The 21,500-nt window shown below is 40.3% G+C and overlaps 1 protein-coding gene across 1 annotated transcript in view; it reads left to right on the forward strand.

Moving 5' to 3' along the window:
* The window catches only part of LOC122795680 (cytochrome P450 26B1), a 128,473-nt gene that overhangs the window by 27,156 nt on the left and 79,817 nt on the right, over positions 1 to 21,500 (forward strand). Inside the window, exon 2 of the mRNA XM_044063972.1 lies at positions 5,240 to 6,102. Within this exon, the coding sequence (XP_043919907.1) occupies positions 5,899 to 6,102 (204 nt within the window). The 5' untranslated portion in view covers positions 5,240 to 5,898. The remainder of the gene's footprint in view (positions 1 to 5,239; positions 6,103 to 21,500) is intronic.

The raw sequence follows: 21,500 nt of genomic DNA on the forward strand, positions 1-21,500 counted from the left end.
TTGATTAGAGCGCACCACCAGGTCATCCAAAGTTAAGTACGTACAAATATGTGCACGCCCTTACAGATGCGTATGTGTGTAGGTCCTAAACACGGGTACGCGCGCGCGCACACACTATTGATACGTGACAGTTTATTTCAGTTTTGTCTATCTATTCCCTTATTTGCATGAGTGCCTGTGTGCTGACACATCAGTCTGTCTTCATAGTAGTAGTGTCCTAGGTAGCATCTGCATTAATAAATATTTAAATGTTACTCACAACACCGCCACTCGCTGACGTTTGTACTGTGGCTCCAGGCTCGTATTTAAACAACATTCAGCCCAGCGGATTATTAATATAGCAATTCAAAACTGCATCCTGAAAATACAATGTGCACATTAGCGAGTCGGTGTGGATTATACAGCTGATGACATCCAGTTGCTTTTGAGAAAAAAAATCAAGATTTCGAAATTTTAAAGAGAAGACTAAAAGCTTGCACATCTTAGTCAACCCCCACCTCAGTAATATACTTATTTGGAGGCAAGCCATTATTGTAAAACTTGCTAACGAGACGGCTTGCCCAAGTGTTGATTTCATTTATACTTGTCTTTGCAGTTGAACAGCATGTGAATTTTGTCCTTGCATTTCCAGCACCAATTACTGTTCACACTTTGCATAACACCGACCACCACTAGGTATTGCTTTTTTATTAGCCTAGGTGTCACACAGGGCTACGCAGTTATATTATTATTAGATGTAATAATCTTGCTCTCTGCATGGTGCCATCACAGATCAGCCACAGAAGGACAGAAAGTTAACAAGTTGTAAGCCAGAAGACTTCCTCTGGGTTGAACAGTGCCTCCCAGAGCGTGTTAAACTTATAGCTCAGATGTCTACAGCTCCCCATCAGTTATCAGCCTGGTTCGTTTAGATTGTATTTTGGAGGTTGTGAATAACAGTTCAGTTTGAGCACCGGTCCCGACAAAGAGGAAGAAGAACAGTTTCAGACATGCAAGTGTTTTTTTTTTTTTTTTAATATTTCATTTAAGCTCTACCCCAAAATACTGGGTTGTATTCTGGGTGGGTTTAGTACGCAATACTCCTGCACACAGTGGGAAATCGTGCTACTTAAGGGTCATCCAACATTCACACACACACACACACACACACACACACGAGCGCGCGCGCCAAAGAGAGGGGTTAGAGAACCAAAATGACTGCGTTTTCTGTTCCTTTGGTAATATTTATAGATTTGTAAGTGACCATGACATTTATTTTGTAAACTGAAGATTAAGAAAGGATGCACATACTAGTAGTCACTATACTAAGGAAACAACATGTCACAATCCTTTAGTATCGAGAAGCATTGTTTCCACATCCACATACATTATGCACATCTCAGTATGTTGCTGTGCCCTTGCCCCCCTGCAATTTGTATACTTCTCACTTGCTACACTTTAGGACTAGCGCTTTGCTTTTGCTCTCAAATTTAGCCTTGCCCCTCCTAGGTTTATTGTTTTTCTATACAGGTATGCATGTTTAATGGTGCATACAAAAGTAACTGAATTAAGCCTTCGGAAGGAAGTATAGTGACTGAGGTTGTTATGAACAATAAAAGACTTCTTTTTCTGCCTCGCTGCCACGTAAAAGACAGAAGTGCTGCGGTTTGCAATATTCAGAAGGTGAAAGATATTAGGCAATACATGCACTGTGTGGTGCGTGTCTCTCTCAAACTGCCATAAATCCTGAACATGTTAGACAAGGGATTGTAAGATAGATGCCATTAGTGGTTGTTTATAAAGGATGCGCATTTACTGAAAGGGAGGGGGAAACGACAAAAGGAGTGCAGCGTTCTTTAATGTGGGTGTCAGAACCGTAACAAGGGGATTTAGCTTTTATCACAGTGGAGATACACCTACTCTGTGCCCCTCTCGACCACACACACACACACACACCCACACACACTCACTTACTAAAACTGGTAACTCCTGGGTATAATAACTCCTGATTATGTCTTAGGATTTGGCTTCCATAGCTTGTTAACAGAACTTCATTTCAAGTAGTCTTTAATTTCCATTGATCCCATGCTTCCCCTACAATAATTCATGGCATGTTTAATAAACGCTGTATTACTTCACCGCCGTCCCAAACCCAAGCACAGCTGTCAACTGCTCAGAATTTCACAGAATGTCCAGATGTTTGCTTCATATTTTCGTCTGTTCCTCGTAAAATGTGTAGTTTTCTCGCAAATCATTGAGAGTTAGTGGATGAATGATAATAAATATTTGAGTTTTGACTTCATAAAACTTATTTTTTCAAGTTCACCAGTTAATAAGAGCATTATTTGAAATCTGTCCCTGATTTTGGCCCATTGAACCCCCATTACTTTTGGTTTTGTCTAAAAATTTTAAGCAAAAATAGTTGAAAGGTACAACCCTAAGTGAAGGAAAAATGATAAATACAAAACGTAAATTATTTAATTCAATAAATTAAATAATACAGACTTATTTTGTTGGTTGGAAAAGTAGATACGCATGAAACCAGCTTTATAAAACACCATACACTATCACATTTTTTTATTAGAAGTTCAAAATAGGTTCATAGGCAGGTGCTAGGCTATTAGCCCTAGGGCCTATATAAGCCTAGCCAAAAAGGTACCCTGGCTTTCGCCACCCAAGAACATTATTTTCCTGTACTCCTGCCAAGTAGAGCCACAGAAGTGATACCCGGGATGAATTTCTTATTTTCCATCCAATCATCAAGATTTTTTCTTGAAGAGTGCTAATGAGGAGCTCTGTTTGACATAGATAGGTAGTTTGTTCCAGAGTATGGGAATTCTCTGGGACAGGAATCTATCTCTCCAGCATTTTCTGCTTATTGCGGTGATAAGGTTTAGGTTCCTAGAGCCTGTAGCCCTGAGGGATTGGAGTTTCGTTAAGTGGAGCATGTCCAACAGCTCTGGGTTTGACATAGCTTTGTATGTTAGGCAGAGCTCGCCTCTGAGTAGGTGACATGCGATGGAGTAAAGCTGGAGTTTTTTGAAACGGTCTGCGTAGGGCATCTGTTTGAGGCCAGTAATCCTCTTTGTGAGATATTTCTGTGGCCTTTCCAGTTGTTGTAGATGTCTTGTGAGGTACATACCAAAAGGGACGTTGTACTCTATAACGGGTCTAATGAGTGATGAGTAGAGGGGAGCAATGACCTCTTTTTTTCTGAATGAGAAACCTTTTGTGATGAGGTGAGCCACGTAGAAGGATTTCCTGACCACTGTGGCCATGTGATTATCAAAGGAGAGACTACTGTCCACCTGTGTCCCAAGGTCTCTTATCACACTTTCGGCGTTAAGTAGACTGCCACTTATGTGGTAGTTCATGGGTACAGAGTTTTTACCAAAGGGGGTGACAATACACTTTTGGCATTGAGCTTCAGGCCATGGCTTTGACACCAGGCATCTGTCTCAGTGAAGCCCTTTTGTAGTATGTCCACATCGTTAGGAGTTTCGATTATGGCTCCTAGTTTGCAGTCATCTGCAAACTTTGTTAGCCAAAGGCATTTCGTGTTAGCCTGTACTTCAGAGAAGTACAGTAACCTTTCATGCTGAACTGACAGGGCATGTTAAAAGAATTACTAGCATAACTGGAGCACATATTATACACATCTTGATCATTGTTGTTAATGGATCACATTTCCTTAACTGTGAGACACCCACAAATTATAAATCTCTAGCTTTAGTGTTCGCGAATTGCATCAGCAGTTAACACCTCAAACGTTGGCTAACCACCTGCTTTAGTGCAACAAGCACTTAAAATAACATAGTAGCAATGATCTAATAGCTTTAGTAGTCCTAAGATTTCTGTCTAGTAAAATAAACGGAAATATGTTTAGAATGTGTTTTGGCATAATATGCTTCACAGACAGTAAGAGAGTGGGTAATGGTGCCACAGGCTACCTCCTCGAATGGAAACAGTTGGACTACCTACTGCTCCCGCTGCGGCTTTACGATACAGAGTGCTATAATCTCCGCTAGGCGGCGCTGTCTGTAAACCAGAAGTGCTGAAGTGGAATCGGAAAACTTCAGAACGAGGTTGATGCAATTTAGAGAAGCTCAAGTCCACACAGCAGACTTACGTTATGTAAACCCATTCAACTTATAAGTACATGCTTCACCGCACCAGAGAAAGTCCTGCAAATACAGCGATGAAAGCTCTTATTTTTTGGCACCCGCTGGAGCAGGCTTACAAACTAAAGAGTCACAAATCTGAAATGTAAACCGTGTGTGACGTCAGAGCAGACATATGACACAAATAATCTATTAGTAATTTACAGAAATTCAGAAGTGCGAAGCAATGCCCAAGTGTAACAGAAACACCAATTTACTGAGCAGAACCTTGGTGAGCTCTGATTCAGATTCCTTTACAGAATTCATTTAGGTGATTCAGCACTACTGGAACCTGCAAAAAGTTAGTGAGCATGTACTTAGTATGTGTGTGAGAGAGAAAGAGAGATAAATACCTCGCAAGCTTTATCACCAGAATGAAGATATATATATATATATATATATATATATATATATATATATAAATATATATATATATATATATATATATATATAAACACACGTGCGTAGTTACAGAAAAGGTGTCTAATTAAGGAGACTTTTTAAATGATGGCACTAACTTCTCAAAATAATTTCCAATTTTAAGAGATGGAGCAAAATGTTTCAGAGCATCAGATCACATTAGGGGCGTCCTTTTTGCGCGCGAGTTGTGTGTGCGTGTGTTGCCTTTCCGGACAGTTTATATTCTGCTGGAAAGGTTGAACTGAAGTGCTTTACACTATAAAGTAATATCATACAACACACCAATATTCCTGTGGGGGTGGGGCAGCCTGAAAGTATAAACAGAATAATGTCTAATATATAAATGTAGCTATATATTATGAAAAGTAATAAAACATTTTATTCTAGCATTTTTTGCTCTTGCCTTGAGCTTTTTTCAGACATAATGGTGCGCGCGCTCGCACCCCCCCCCCCCCCATACACATTCACACTATACAAACACAGAGAACATAGGAACATAGCCTATGTAATATACAACTAAACACACTTTGTCATGTTAGATCTTTAAGTACATAAAGCTTAGGTAGAATTTTCAGTAAGAAAGCATGTATACATACTCAGCACTATCCTGAAATGCACATACATTCCCTTGTTGGGACTTATCTCTGACCTGCTTCTTGTTTTTCTTGTGAATTTTATAGGTGTGGATTCCAGACGGCAAGAAGGAAGAGGTAAAAAAGAAGGTTGCTCTTCCTCCTCCTCTACACGACTGCTGCTGTCCTGGGATCGATTCCAAAACTAGCACGCTCCAGCGGCCGCCGCTCCTTGCCTTCACCCCGCCTCCAAGCACAGCGAGGGGGGGAGCCCTCAGTCCCTGGCTGCTTGCCCAACCAGCCAGCCTCCAACTTGTATATAAAGGGAGTCAGGAGGGAGACTCGGGCCACCGAGAATCAGAGACACACAGACAAATGATCGCTGATCCCGTGAACCAGATACAAGTGAGACAGACTTCTGCCGGATCCCTAGCCTCTAAAGTTTGCAGTTATTGTGCCTACATTTCTAAGATATTTAGAAAGTGTTAAACCTTAGACGTGCTTTACATTCTAGAGTATATGAACTTTTCGGCTCGTACAAACTGGACTGCATCACAATATATACTCTGTCACTGCTATTGAAAAGTCTAATTGCAGTGACCTTTGAAAAAAAAGGACTGCACTGTGTTTTGAATATTGAAAATACTTTGCAAAAATCCTGATTTTGGTTCACAGTTTGCTTCCTCTTCGGGGGAGATCTCACCTCTTTCCCATTACTCTAGTTTGCTGTATTGCCGATTGTGTTGCTCACAATTGTCTGGGGCACCATGATGTTTGAAGGCTTTGACGTGCTCTCGGCACTTGCCACACTTGCTGCCTGTCTATTATCCGTCGTCCTGCTCCTGGCTGTTTCACAGCAGCTGTGGCAACTTCGCTGGGCTGCCACCCGTGACAAGTCCTGCAAGCTTCCTATCCCCAAGGGCTCTATGGGCTTCCCAATTGTTGGAGAGACATTTCACTGGATCCTGGAGGTAAGGATGCAGGTTTCATATCTCTGTTTAGAAAGATAGAGAAAATTATGCATTTGAAAATGACATTATAAACTAAACTATGCTATCGAACTTTAGAAAGTTTATTATTTGGTAGAGGGTCTGAAATTTTAAAATGATTATGACATATGGTAGTGATAGATTTCTGCAGATGAAGAATTTTGCAGCACTTCACATCCTTGTCTGCATTTACTTGACTGCTCAGACGACTTGTAACTAAATAGCGTTGTGCTCTGTGTGTATGTGTGTGTGTGTGTGTGTGTGAGTGCGCGCGCCTGGATTTGTGCTTATGTGTGCGTTCTAGTGTATGTATGTATATGTGTATATATATATATATATATATATATATATATATATATATATATATATATATATATATATATATATATATATATCACTGAAGTTTAGTTTCTGCTTGTTTAACTTGATGCAACAAGTACCTAATCTGTAACAATCCTTTGATGAAACTGATGTTATATACATTTCTGCACAGTTCCTTTCTTACCCACTCCAGGTATGGGATTACTCACCTGTCCAGATTTTAGCGCAAAGACACTTGTCCTGTAGATTTCTATGAACTTTAATTTGAGTGTTGCATAGTGACATCATTACATCATTGTGATGGAAACGCGCGCGCGTGTGTGTGTGTGTTTTAAACACAATCAACGGGAGTACTGAATTTTAATTCTGATAATGATGTGAATGCAAATTTTGTTTTGATAGAAGGATTTAACTGCCATGCCAAAAGTGATGTGTCCTATGCTGGACATAACGAGCATCTGAAACATCCCAAAAAGTGATAACCTCAATGCCTTACTGCACATGCATAGAGCACTACGGTTCTGCTAGCATTTCTTCACAGTCATTTTTTTAAAAGATTGCGTTAAATGATCCCTTAAATCAAAGAACTATTTATGAGTCAAATTATATGGGAGTCCAGTGGTACAGTGACAAAGTATGCTAAAATAACAGGAAAAGAAATCTCCAAGAGTTTGACTTGTATTTGACACTTCTTTCCCAACTGAATGCGTCTGTAATAGCACTGAGTATAACGTAAGTAAATGGTAGAAATGATTAATATAGCGATGACTGTACTGCAGTAAGTTATACAAGTAGTTATTATTTAAGAAATGGGTGGTATTTCCTTTAGTCGTTCGTTTCGTTTTCCTATACTTAATTTATCCTATTCGGGGGAGCCAAAATGAACCTGGAGAGGGCGTCAGTCCACGACAGGACACACACACACACACACACACACACACACACACACACACACACACACACACACACACACACACACACAGTCATTTCAGACGAGAACCATTTCAGCTGTGGAAGGAAATCGAAGATCCTACAAACTCAGGTGGACACATATACAGAGCCTTGTAGAGAAAACACCTATGCTGGAATCAAACTCTGGTTAGAAGCTAATGAAGCAGCAGCCTTAATTGTTACACCTCTTTGTTACCCAGTTTAAGAATCAGATGACAAATACTTAGGTGCAAGTTACTCGTGATTTTGTCAATAACATTCTTGCAGGTACACAGAGAGGATTGGTGGCTGGTGTAACTTTTAATGATGTATTTTGTAAGCTTAGCCAGAATAGAAAGTCCCCAAAGAAAAACATAAAGAGTTTGAAACTGACAGTAGTAACAGAGGGGCACAGAAATGTTCCTGCTCGGTGGGAAAGGTACCTGCAAAGGTTACTAACAGAGCCTTGGCTTTAGTATCAGACGGGTTCAAGAAGGTGTCAGGACAGCCGCAGCTTGGGATGCGTGCCAGTAGTACAACTGGCAAAACACAGCAACTGAGTGGGTAGAAGAGTCGGTGGGGGTGGAGGTGGGAGGTGTTCAAATAGTCGGAAAATGCTATTTGTGTGCATTAGTAGCAATAAAACTGAAAGGGCTGTCTGAGTAACTTGAGCACATATGTACTGCATTTCACTGTCCTTCCTCTGAAAAATAAATTAAACTCACGTTTGCCAAGACACCAGCAATGATCCAAGCAGTTCTTGGAGCTGCACAGCCGCTGATTCATTTTAATAGTAACCAGGCCAGCCAGAGCAATTATTATCCATATGTTGTCTATTGCCCACCTGGGGCAAGGGGGGGGGGGGCACTGGAGACAATTGAATGGATGAACTGGAATCAGTTCAACGTTAAATTATAACAGAAGAATCCTCTTTGCGTGCTACCCAGAGAAGTGAAAACACCGTACTACATCTCTTTCTGATTCTGGGTATTTTTTTCCTTTCTTTTTCTTCCTTTTTTTGGCTGCCCTGATGGCGAACTTTTGGAAATGGGGATCCTGGCAGGCGCATCTAGAAGTCAGACATACTGCCAAGTAATAGGGGACCTTGATCCAAATAATGATTTAGTGTAAGGAGGTACCAGGTTTGGAGAGCTTCTTAAAAAGTGTCAATGTCAGTTATCCAACAGTGTGGAGTTGGATTGCGGTGCAACCTTGAATTTCTTTTTGAGGCTTCCCCTGCAGACCAGGGGTGTGCAGGCATTTCCTGCTCGTCGTGAGCCACGTTTCACTTTCTGGGTAAGAGTTCATCCACAAGCACTGTGTGTCCTATGTGCTGTCAATGCATATCTCTGCTGCGCTTCATGCCCGTATTTAACAATTTCAAGGTAATAACCGCACTTGATTAAACTGAAGAAGTTCAGTCAACGTATTTATAATTTTAAATTGTCTTAACAACGCCACTGTTTGTTATTCGATCGGGGACTCGGCAGTTCCCTTATTCCTTTCCCTTTTGATAAATGCTACATGCTGTGACCTGCACTTGACATTAAGTTGGCAGGTTGGCCTGGAGCCAGATTAAACTGCTCAAAGAGCAACATGTGTTGAAGGGCTGCTGTTTGTCTTCTTAGACAATGAAACGCATTTTTCTTTCTGTCAGGATTAGAATTTGATGTGTGAAAATGCTGCAGACACTGGGAAGTAGATGATTCGCAAATGACTTTATTAATTATTTCTTAATATGCCAAGTGAAATGATCCAGTGTAGGAACGAATTCAAAGGTAAAACGGAAATACAGTGCATTAATAAAATACCGATCGAAGTTAACCACCCGCCCACCTACCGAAACAAACAATTACGATTATTCTTAAATGCATCAATGCATAGTTGACGCATAGGAGGAAAAGACCATCAGAAGATAGGCCAGCTCAGTGCAGGATTGTGTAATGCAATGGACACCATGATGGTCATTGCTAACGGTCATTTTTTGTTAAAGAATTTTCAACTTGAAACTCTTAGACGAATGAAACTGAGACAAGCTACTAAATAGGAGTAAGAAAGCTTAGTGCTGGCTTTATTAAACCAATCACTTATGTAGTAAAACAATCAGGGAACACATTTCATAAGTAAAATAATTAGAATCCACTGTATCTGAAAAAAGTTTCCATATCTAAGGAGAAGCCTAGGTATCAACATGGAAAAAAAAGAGCTCTTGCACGCCTGCTACCTTAAATAAAGCAAGGTTACACAACGACGAATTGGCTCTCTATTCCAAAATGCATAAAATCTGTTCATTTTATTTACTTCACACAGTGTACTCATTATACATCGCATTCTCGCTCTCTCTATATACATCTGCGCGCGCGCGCACGCGCACACACACACCTGTGTTTATGACTGTCTTAAATTGTTGCACTCAATATATTCACCCAGCCTGGGATATTTTCCAATGCATGTCTTTTCATAAAAAACTTACTGAATCTCAACTTAAAGAAATTCAATTTATCTAAACCCGGAAAAAAAAACCCAGAACAAATGGTATTGTACAGTGTAAAATGATTTATTTATATTTGTTTACCAGGGTAATGTGTTAATTAATATTGACCAATTTCAGCACTGATATGGATTTTCTGAATGATGTATAAGTAATGTTGCCATTTGCATTATCACAGTGTGCTGGATTGTGCAAGCTGGTGGTGCACTTACAGTGTCTTTTACTTTTCTTTCACTGCAGTGTAACTGCGGGGTTATAATAAGTTGAGGTTGGGGGTGCAGGGGGGCTTGCTCATCTGCATAAACCTTTGTTCTGTTTTTTTTTTTAGACTTTTTGCTTTAAATAAGTTGAGTTTCAGTAAGCTATGATTTAATAAGTTTAGATTGTATAAAAATACATGCACCCATAAATATGTGTGTGTGTATATATATATATATATATATATATATATATATATATTTAGAGAGAGAGAGAGGGACAGACAGTGTGAGGGGGGGGGGTACTATGCAATTCATTGACTTGGTGTTTCCTTTTTCCTGAAGTAGTGATCAGTATTTAGTGCGCTCGCGAGTGTGTGTGTGTGTGTGTGTGTGTGTGTGTGTGTGTGTGTGCATGTGTATGTGTGTGTAGTCATTGTAATACAAGTGTTTAAACAGGACATGTTTGATCAACATGTCTTAAATTGAGAATCACCCCCTTTGAAATTACCAAAACATGAAAAGGAAAGTGGGAGGTACTTTAGTTTTGTGCAAAATACAAGCATCAACCTTTTCTTTGAGAAAGGCAGATACAGAGATGATTTTAACAAGTGACAGAGGTAATAGGTATAAGGCCGTGTCTTTCCTCCCCGTATAACCTCCTCCTTTCAGGCATTCCAGTTCTAAATCTTGTGATTACAATTTTGTGCATTTACGGTGGAATGTTCATTATTTTTGGAAGACACTATACACACAATATCTACCTATCTATCTATCTGTCTATCTAGCCATCTATCTATCTTTTTTTAATTTGGTCTGTGCACCCCGGAACTGTTGATCTCCAGATCACTTAATAATATGTATTCTACCTTGACCCTGAGTAGTTCTGTCCATAATCATAAACATCCCCACTTACCCTTATTTTCTGCAGTACATCTCATTACCCATTCTGGCATCCTCTTTAGTGTCACTGCCATTTATTATGGGGGAAGAGATGATGGTCCATCTTTTTCAATATGGAGAAGGGTTTCTGATAGGTATTAGAAGGATAAAAGAGAAACACTTCAGTGAAAAATGATGTTCTTATAAAAAATACATTGAGTTGCTTTATAAGCCTTGAGTAAGAAAAATACAAATAAATCAAAATTTTTAAACTCATGACTAAAGTTAAGTTTAACTCTTTGTAAGGGTGGTACATAGGAAATAATTTGGAATGAAAGGATGATCCTAATATGTATTCTAGCATTTTCCTAATATGACACAGAAGACTTAGAAAGAAGGTTAGAGAACAACACCTCAAAACATGGAACATATTTTTTGTAAGATATAGTACAGCCATCTTAGTGGTCATATTTAACAGAAAACGTTGATGTTTTGTATACAACTGGAGTAAACCTGGCAAATGTCAACATTCTATATTATATAGGTTAATCATGGTGTAATCAAAGACTGATGCTCAGGAATTACAAGGAAGTTAGGCTTTGTCTAGACCACAGTAAATTCATTTTCTTAACGAAGATGCTGTGCAGGTTGATTCTGTCAATATCAAACTAGTACATAGGATATAGATGCTTCATACTATATTCATGTGATAAATTTACAAACTATGTCACTCTGTCCAACAATATCTACATAATCTGTAATGTATATTTCATGGCAGAAAAGGATGGGGAACCATGACAGAAATGTTTAAGTGCCTTGAGAGTAATAATAAAGTCCAGAAGGGAATTAACTTTCAGAGGAGAAGAGAGCTGTGAAAAAGAGGAAAAAGTGGAAAGTAGGGAAACAGTGATTTAGGGGGAGTTTATGAAAAATCTGTTTACACAGTGGTGGCTATAGGTACAAGAAGTCATCTTCCTGTGGATAAATAAACAACAGTGATATAATTAAAATAAGAGAGATCTTCAAAACACATGTAAAGCATCTCAAGCATGATGCAAATCAAAGTGGGATACTTGCTTATAAGACCTTGTGGGTTATCCATAAGGAATGGTGAAACAGGCAGTCCTTATCAAGTAATATTTGTTGTGCTTCTGTTGCATTATCTGTGTAGTAATGATTTCCTCCTCCTAGCTTACAGCCTAAGGCTGCCATGTAATGCAATTGCCTAATGCTTATTCATAAACTAGGTCACACTGATCAATAATAAGGGACTTCACTTTGGATTTGCCAAATGTAACTGCATCTGTAGATAAACCGGGAAAAGCCAAAAGAAGAAGAAGAACTACATCTGTAGATATGCTTTTTACATCTTTGCCAACTAATTGGCTTTACCAAGCAAAATTAAGTGACAGAACAGTTCTCTAAGTTAAAAAAGAGCAATATTGATACATTCAGCTTTAACAACTGTACACAAGCAGTATACAATTAAAATAATGACTAGCAATACTCTGAAACCTACTTCTTGTGCATTCCATTTAGTGGCTAATTTGATGTTATATATTATTTCTGCCAATTACGTAATGCACCGCTGAGTTTCTTTGGCCTAAATCAATGTGCTGTCATTACTGCTATCCCTTGTAGTCTATGAACAGTTCATTTCAATTACATTTCTCTTTTGTGAGTTTAATGCAGCTGCAGTTATTTGTTTCAAAACTGTGTTCTTTGATTCTCATAAATGCATTATACCTAAATCATTGGCATTTTGTTTATTTTATGAATACATACTGTTTTCAAAGACAAAGTGATCCAAATTCACTGTAATACCACACTCATGCTTAAATATAATCTTAGTGGACCAAGGTAACTAAACAGCATACTAAATTAATACATATAGAGGAGGGAGTGCTAACCCCTCCCAACTTAGGCTAAAGTTAAGAAGCAAACTTGATAATGGATTAACTTTGTACAACTCTGAATCTCCCTTATTATGATTATTGACAGATTGTTTCTGAGCCTGTATGAGTAAGTTACAATTTAATAATGTGAAAATAAAAACATAATCTATGTCCCCCAGTCTGACAGCTTTTCAGGAAAATATGTTCCTGTTCCAAATCTTTATGCAACAGAAGGATACTGTAAAACCCAACACACATATGTATTCATGTACAGATAGAAACATAGCCCTACATGCATACACACTTACTTTTGTAGGCTCATAAAATGCAGAGAAAAACTATATGACATTCAAGTAGCTCTTCTAAAAGTTAAAGTTTTTGACTTGGCATGTGTACAGAGAATTATATATGTTGAATAAAACAGCAGTATCTTATCTCACAATTAATTCTTGGAAATCAACACTAAAAGTCACATTTCTTTTATTAAAGCCAACTGGGAACCAGACTACAAGCATGAGATGCATTTTGAGCCTCAGTGAATCTCAGCATATAAAAGGTTAACACTGCCTGCACTTTCAATAGTTCTTTATTTTGTCAGAAAATATATCAAGAGTTTTTTTACAGGGGTCCAGAAAAGGGTATTCCTTTTTCCACAGAAGACTTCATCCAAACAGAATCCAAGGCTAAAAATACAAAAAAAAAAAAAAAACATAAATTGGATTGGGTCTGAAGTAACTCCTTCCTTATAAAGGTAGTCTTTGTACTGCAAAAGGACTGTTATACAAATGCACTCTTTACTAATGTCACCAAGACAGCTTCTTAATTATATTTATTTAAATCAGTAACACAGGGTCACCACAACACTAGCTTTTAGAAGTTTCATTTTTGGCGACAACATTACTCAGCTTTTGCAGTGACCTTTGTAGTGTGCCATTTACAGGTTTGGTTCTGTAGTCTGCAGCTTAAAGAGACTTACTTATTATGCTGCAGATCCAGAGTTCTGTCCCATACAGCACAGAAGCACTTAAGAATCAGAACTATGAGTGCACAGCATAAACTTTGAGATGTTGAACTTTATGTGCAGAATGAAGCATCTACCTGCTTGTGAGGTGTGTTATAGAAGACTTTCAATCTGTAGACTTTAAATGCTGTGTTTCCTTTTCACACTTACGTTTATTTTACATTACAAACATTATTGATGTTTGCAAGCTGTAGTGTATAGCAATTCCATGTCTATTATTCTGAGGAGAACAAGGTAAGTATGTTTTAATGCTGATCTTGATGTAAGTCAGTTTTTTTTCACGGCAGTAATATTCTTGACTAAATTGAATGCATCTTTTCACACTGCTTTAATTAGGGGCCAGTACTTTACAATAAGTCACTTGTAGTGTTTGAGGGACTATAATGCGACTACTATCTCACATGTCTACACCATTCCCAAACACTGGCCCTCCAGTTGTTCCAAAAGGAAATGCCAATAGATGTCAGCAAAGCAATCTGCCCCAGGAGGTCTGAAAGACCCCTCTTCACAGTCTTAGTTAGGAATTTTATAGTAATAAAAGTGTTCTCACAGGGTATATATGTGTCACTTTCCATATTAAATGTAGTTAACAGAAGCTTGAAATTTAAAATGAAGAACAAGAGGGAACAAACTTAAGTAAGAAAATAAAATAGTTGTAGAACAACAATAAATAGTACATGCCAGAGTATTTTTTACTATAGAGTATTGTCATGTCATGAAGTATGTTGTGAGGTACAAGGACAAGCATAGTGTCTTGTTGCCAAAAGCATGATGATACATTATGACAAAGCACACACTCATAACATACCCCTCCTTAGTGTAAACAAAAATGGAAAAAGTGTTATATTTGAAGGTTGTTGCAGGATTGTGGACTGTAATCATTACTGTAGGATACAACTCATTAATTGGCTACTCAGATTTTTAATAATGAGTGGATAATTAAGGAATGACAAGGCTGGACCAGTGGATCAGATGCGAAGCATTAGTCTGCCCCACTGGTGATTTGGGTTTAAATAGCAGCTTGGGCTTCAGTTGTTCTGGCAAGAGACAGAGGAATGAGTGGCCAAAACTCTGCTTACATCCATTAAAGAGAGCGAGAGAGAGAGAGAGAGAGAGAGATAGAGGAGTTTGGAAAACAGTCTGTAGGAAGCTTGATGCTGAGATATTTGCTCTTGGAGCAGAATGAACGGGAATGCTACCAGAATGAAGCAGAGGGGAGCTGGCAAACCTTCACCCTGAATGGCTTTATTGACTCCATTGACTCTTTATCCATGATCCTCATTAAAACTTGAGGGCAGACAAGAAAAAACAATGAATAGTCACATTACCTAGCATGATGGCCCAGCATTATTTGACTCTTGCCCCTCCATTGAAAACTAACTCCACCTATGACAGGGAACAAACTGGTCAATGGGGTAAATGTATGGGTTGAATGGTTAGGCAAGAAAGGCTCAAAAAGTATTTGAAATGATTGAGAAATAGCTCATGATACTACAGGATGTCGCCATGGTTCACATGAATTGTGAGTCACAAGGTGAAGTTGAGTGCCTTACACAAGTGGGGCATGGTGATATCCTATGATAAAAAACAAAATCTGGAATATGTTATTTCTGTTACATTCTGCTCTCACAGAGTCAAATTAAAAAATGTTATGCATATTTTATTTTCATCTGTTTTAATATAACTTGATAGCATCATGGCAAAGGAACAATCAGCTTTTCATAATCATGTTTGATTAGTTTATAATAAAGATTTGAACACCTTACATCATCTGGGCAATTTTGCTCATTGGACAAAGTTGCTACTCTGATTCACTGGCTGCCTGCATATAAACACTTGCATGGATATTTTTAGCTTTTGCGTATTAGCTTACAGGTTCTATGATCTTCTTTACCTCAATCTAAGAGGGGCTCCCCTAGTTCTTGCTCTCTGTCTCTTTCACTTTCTTTGCTTACTTCAGCTATGAGACACACTCATTAGTCTTTTTGGCTTTTCACGGTAAGAGGTCACCACAGTGGATCACCAATCTGCTAATGATCGGCAGTGGACTTTTACGGTGTTGAGTTGCCAGCCTGATGTCCAAATTTCAAAGAAGGCATACCCACTCATGCATGCACCTACCTGCATGTCTTTAAAGTTCATGTGACCATGGGGAGCACATGCAGACTCTGCACAAAAGGCGCTCCAGCCGGGAATTGAACTGGAAAATCTCTTGCTGTGAGGCGACAACGCTAACTGCTGCACCACCATGGCCTTTGGACAGAAAAGTACAGTTGTGTACTCTTACCATAAATATAGATGTTCGAGTGTGTTCTCTGTTGCAGTCATGACTGTAGGGTTCTTCCTGCCAGCAGCAGCCCCCGATCGGCCAGCGTTCCAAACTCTGGATCGGACGTCAGCTGAGGTCGCTTTTATCCTGACGTCAATGCGCCAGAAGGTATAAAGACCTCAGCTGACACCATTTCTTGCCCCAGATGTCAGGTGCCCAGAAAGAAAAGGCTAAAAAAGAAACCATGCCCAAAACCTCATCAGCCAAAATACCTCATAACAGAGAATACTCAAAGAAAAAACAAAAGAGGTGGTAGGAGGGAGGGTAACTCAGACTGCAACAGTGAACACACTCGAACATCTACATTTATGGTAAGAGTACACAACTGTACTATGTCCTTCGTGGTTCACTGCTGCAGTCATGACTGTAGGGTTGAGTCCCAAAGCTAAGAAAGGGTGGCTGGAGGAGAAACAGAGAGAGCGGTCACAAAACCTTGCAAAACCGCAGAAGCAAAACCGGCCCTAGATTTAGAATAGAGAGGAAGTTTGTAATGCTTAGAAAAAGTATGTACAGAACTCCAAGTAGCAGTCTCCAAAATATCCTTGGTAGGAACCCCACAAAGAACAGCTGCTGAAGTAGCAGTAGCCCGGGTAGAATGAGTCCTAATATTAACAGGAACTGGATTGCCATGATAAGAGTAACATAACTTGATGCAGTGGGCAATCCACTTGGAAATAGTTTGCTTAGTGATTGCTTTCCCCTGAACAGTAGGAGCATAAGCGACAAACAACTGATCAGATTTCCGAAATATCTTGGTCCTGTCCAGGTATAAATGAAGCTGCCTGTGCACATCTAGAGAGTGCAAACGACTTTCTTCCTCACTTTGAGGATTAGGATAAAAGGTAGGCAAATGAATAGACTGATTCAAGGCCACTGCCGAAACCACCTTGGGCATAAAGGTGGGATTAGTCCATAGAGATACCCTGTCCTGATGAAAAATAAGAAAGGGTTCCACAGCCATGAATGCTTGCAATTCCGAAATTCTTCTAGCAGAGGTAATAGCTAAAAGAAAAGCAGTTTTCCAAGACAAAAATTTCAAATCCATGGAAGCTGCGGGTTCAAAAGGAGACAAGGTTAATTTCTCCAAAACATAGTTAAGATCCCAAGTGGGAACAGGAGCCCTCATAGGGGGCTGAATATTCTTAGCCCCTCTAAGAAATTGTTTAAGTAATGGATGAGAAAAAATCGGAGGATCCGTATCGTAATGTGCAGAAATAGCAGAAGCATGAAGCTTAACAGACGAAAAAGATAGGCCCATATGTAACAACTCTGTCAGATACTGTAAAATCAGAGGAATGTTTGGAACAGCAGAATCACCACCCTGGACTTGATTCCAGGAGCAAAATCTTTTCCATTTACCCACATAAGATTTTCTAGTGCTGGGCCTTCTAGCTTCAAGGATTACATCCATAACCTGTTTGGAAAGGGTAGAGGTGTTTACAGACCCTGGCTCCGCTAGGCAGCTAGATTCAGAGTTTTGACATGACTGTGCAGTATCCGGCCATCCCGTTGAGACAGTAGATGAGGGATTTGAGGCAGAATCCAGTGAGGCTCCTGAACCAGGTTCATCAGAGTGGAATACCAGAATTGCCAAGGCCAACTGGGAGCCAGTGAAATCATTTGTGGTCTGTCCTGTTTTATCTTCAGAAGTACCCGAGGTAGAAGAGGAAAAGGAGGAAAAGCATATACTGAGAGGTGTTTCCAACTGAATGAGAGGGCATCCACTTGCCATGCTAGTTTGTGGTAGGTCCTTGTGCAGAATGTCGGAAGTTGATGATTCTGAGGGGATGCAAAGAGATCTATGTCCGGACATCCCCATGCCTTTAAAATCATCCTGAATATCCGAACATCCAACATCCATTCGTGTGGATCCGAAATGTGTCTGCTCAATGTGTCTGCCAGAGTATTGTCTTTTCCTGGCAGGAATTGCGCTTGTAAGTCAACACTGCAGGTCAGAGCAGTGTACCATAGAGTCATGGCTAATCTGCACAGGGAGTAAGAGTGAGAGCCCCCCTGCCTGTTTATGTACCACATCACTGTAGTGTTGTCTGTCTGTATCAACAACTGTCCTGGTAGAAGAAGGTCCCTGAAGGCTATCAGGGCATTCTGTACAGCTAGCATCTCCTTCAAATTTATGTGCAGGTGTGTTTTCTCCTTTGTCCGAACACCCTGAAGACATCTCCCGTGCATGTGGGCTCCCCAGGCATAATCTGAAGCATCCATTGTCAGAACTTGGTTGGTCGGTGGAGGCCAAAAAGGCTTCTCTTTGTTCTGTAGACAGGCTTCGGCCCACCAAAGAAACTCTTGCTGGAGACAAGGCAAAATTGTGATCACTGTTTCCAAACTGTGGTAATGCTGAGACCATACACTCTTGAGGTACCACTGCAGTTTCCTCATATGCAGTCTTGCATATGGTATTAGTAGAATGTAGGAAGCCATGTAACCCAAAGCCTGCAGAATTTTTCTTGCAGTCAGCTGTTTCATTGAAGCCAGGTGTCGGAAAGAAGAAGCCAGTTGCACTTTTTTGTCTGGTGTCAAGGAAACCATCTGAGTTGTAGTACTCAGAAGAGCACCCAGGAAAGTAATCTGTTGTGTGGGTACCAGATTTGATTTCTTTAGATTCACTGTGAAACTGAGGTACTGAAGAAGATGCTGCACAAAAGCTAGATGCCGAAGTAGAGTGTCTTTGTTGTCCACTTGAATAAGACAGTCATCCAGATAAGGGTATATTTGAATCCCCTTCTGTCTGCAAAATGCCATTACTGGTGCCAGGCACTTTGTAAACATCCTGGGCACAGTAGATAAGCCAAAGGGCAGCACAGAGAACTGGTAATGCTTCGAGCCCACTTTGAAATGCAGATACCTTCTGCACTCTTGCCTTATAGGAATATGCAGGTAAGCTTCTTTTAAGTCCAAAGTCACCATCCAAGCGTTCTTGCCCAATATAGGTAGCAGCTGCTGCAGAGTGAGCATCTTGAATTTTGGTATATCTAGGAAGGTGTTTAGTACAGAAAGGTCCAGGATTGGTCTCCATGAATTTTCCTTCCTGGGAACCAGGAAAAGTCTGGAATAAAAACCTTGCCCTATTTCTAAATTTGGTACCAATTCTATGGCCCTCATAGTCAGGAGGGACTGAACCTGCCATTGCGCCTCTGCCCACTGATGATTTGGCAGATCTGGCCAACCATTCGGTTTTGACAAGGTGTGGAAATGAAATCTGTAACCTCTTGAAACTATGTCCAGAATCCATTTGTCCCAGGTTATGTGGCTCCAATTTTGATAAAAAAGAGAAATCCTTCCTCCCAAAGGTGCTTCCAGGAGAGGAGCCCCTGGAACCAGAAAGGCAGATTCATAAAGACTGTTTTCGGTAGGTTGAGACTTATCTTCACCTCCCTTGGGAGAGGGGGCACTCCGCTGCCTATTTTTAAAATGGGTCTGTGCCTGTCCCCTACCTCTGGAATGCCTGAATCTGCCTCTCTGAGACCTGTCCGAGCCCGGAAAGGACCAAGGTTTAGCCGGCCAGTGTCTGCTAAATCTAGGAGGTTGCACCTGTAGAAAATTTTTAACCATCTGCATAGATTTGGCTTTGTCCTCCATTTTCTTTAATACCTCTTCAGCTTTGGACCCAAACAGAACATCGTGCTGCAAAGGGGCATCCAAAAATTTGGCTTTAACCTGATCCGGCAAGCTTTGTTCCTTTAACCAAGCATGCCTTCTAATAACTGCGCCAGTTGTTGCAGCCCTACAAGAAGCTTCCAAAGAATAAAAACCACAATGCAGGGTATGTTTACCCACCTGTTCAATAGCATGCAATAAATCCTGTAACTCCTGATTATCTGCACCGATAGAAACAGCTGACATCTTTTGTTTAAATACAGACAAAAGGTATTGCTGATACTTCAGCATATGAAATTGACAGTTCAAAGCCCTAATAGACAATGTAGCAGAAGTATAAACTTTTTTACCCCATCTCTCCAAAGCCCTGGACTCTCGGTCAGAGGGAATAGGATTTTTAGCAGCAGCCGCTTTAACACCCTTAGGACCCTGAGAAATTGTTTCCGGATCAGGTGAAAGATTCTTAAAAAGAAACTTGTGAGAATCTGGAACCCTATAATACCTATCTGGTTTGACCGGAGCAGGGGGAAAAGAATCAGGAGAGAGAGAAGCTACCAAAAAAACATCATCTACAATGTCCAATACAGGGGGAATAGCCAGAGGTCTATGCTGTGGGAGAAGAAGAAAATCCCTAAGCCTTTTCTTGGATTCAGAGAATTCCTGCCCTTCCCAGTGAAAATGCACCCTCATATCATGCAAAGTTTCACCAAAAGAATAATCCTCAGGAGGAGAAGCCGAAGGAAAGGAATCTTCAGCATCAGAATCCTCATAAGGAGGAAAAGAATAATCCTGCTCAAGGGAAGAAGCAGAAGAAACAGAAAGTTGGTCTGAAGAATCATAATTGGACTGTAATCTAGGCTTTTTGTCAGGAGGGGATGTGAACCCCTGATCATAGTTAAGAGATCTTCAGCCATCCTAAGCATCTGCCTCTGAGGCCTAGGACCCTGATCAAAAGGTGCCTGTGCTTGCCATTTCACTTTAGCTGGAGCCTTAGACTTTGTCTTTGAATGTAAAACTGAATCCATATTTACAGGAAGCTGTGAAGGCCTGAGAACTCCCTCAGAAGCCGGTACCTGCCTACCGGCTCCGGACCCAACTGAGGGAGCAGTATCCAAAGGTCCAGTCCCTGGCAATTCTGAAGACCCCATCAGCTCCACACCGGAGTTGGTACAGGCAATTGGTTCAAAAGAGGCTGATGACAGGGGCGGCAAAGGTGCCTCACTGACAACCGACGAACCAGCAACTGGCAATAACTGAGTAACATCCTTTGCTGTGGACCTCGGAGGCCTGTCTGCATCCTTGCACCTCTTACACACCCCAGAAGCCGGAAAAGAATCCGAAGACATGTTATAATTAAACCTTTTTCCAAAATAGTAAAAGGCAAAGTTATATCTACGCCTAATAGTACGCTGATTAAATCTAGCACAAAATGCACAATTAGCAACGTCGTGGTCAGGACCAGGCAGGGAATATAGTAAGAGTGAAAATCCCTATGAGGTATTTGCTTCCCACAAGAAATACAATTATTAACTTTTTCTGACATCTGACTGGAGCAAGAAAAAGACCTCCCCAATGGGGTACTTATCTTATAAAACAAAAATCCTGGGATTAAATCCAAAAACGAACAGGAACAGGCCGACCAGCATCAGTGAACTGCAAAGGGCACCACGTGGCAAGAAAGACTGGGGAAATGGTGTCA

The sequence above is a fragment of the Protopterus annectens genome, chromosome 2.part2 (genome assembly GCF_019279795.1).
Source record: "Protopterus annectens isolate FY-2018-M chromosome 2.part2, PAN1.0, whole genome shotgun sequence".
Taxonomy (NCBI): domain Eukaryota; kingdom Metazoa; phylum Chordata; order Ceratodontiformes; family Protopteridae; genus Protopterus; species Protopterus annectens.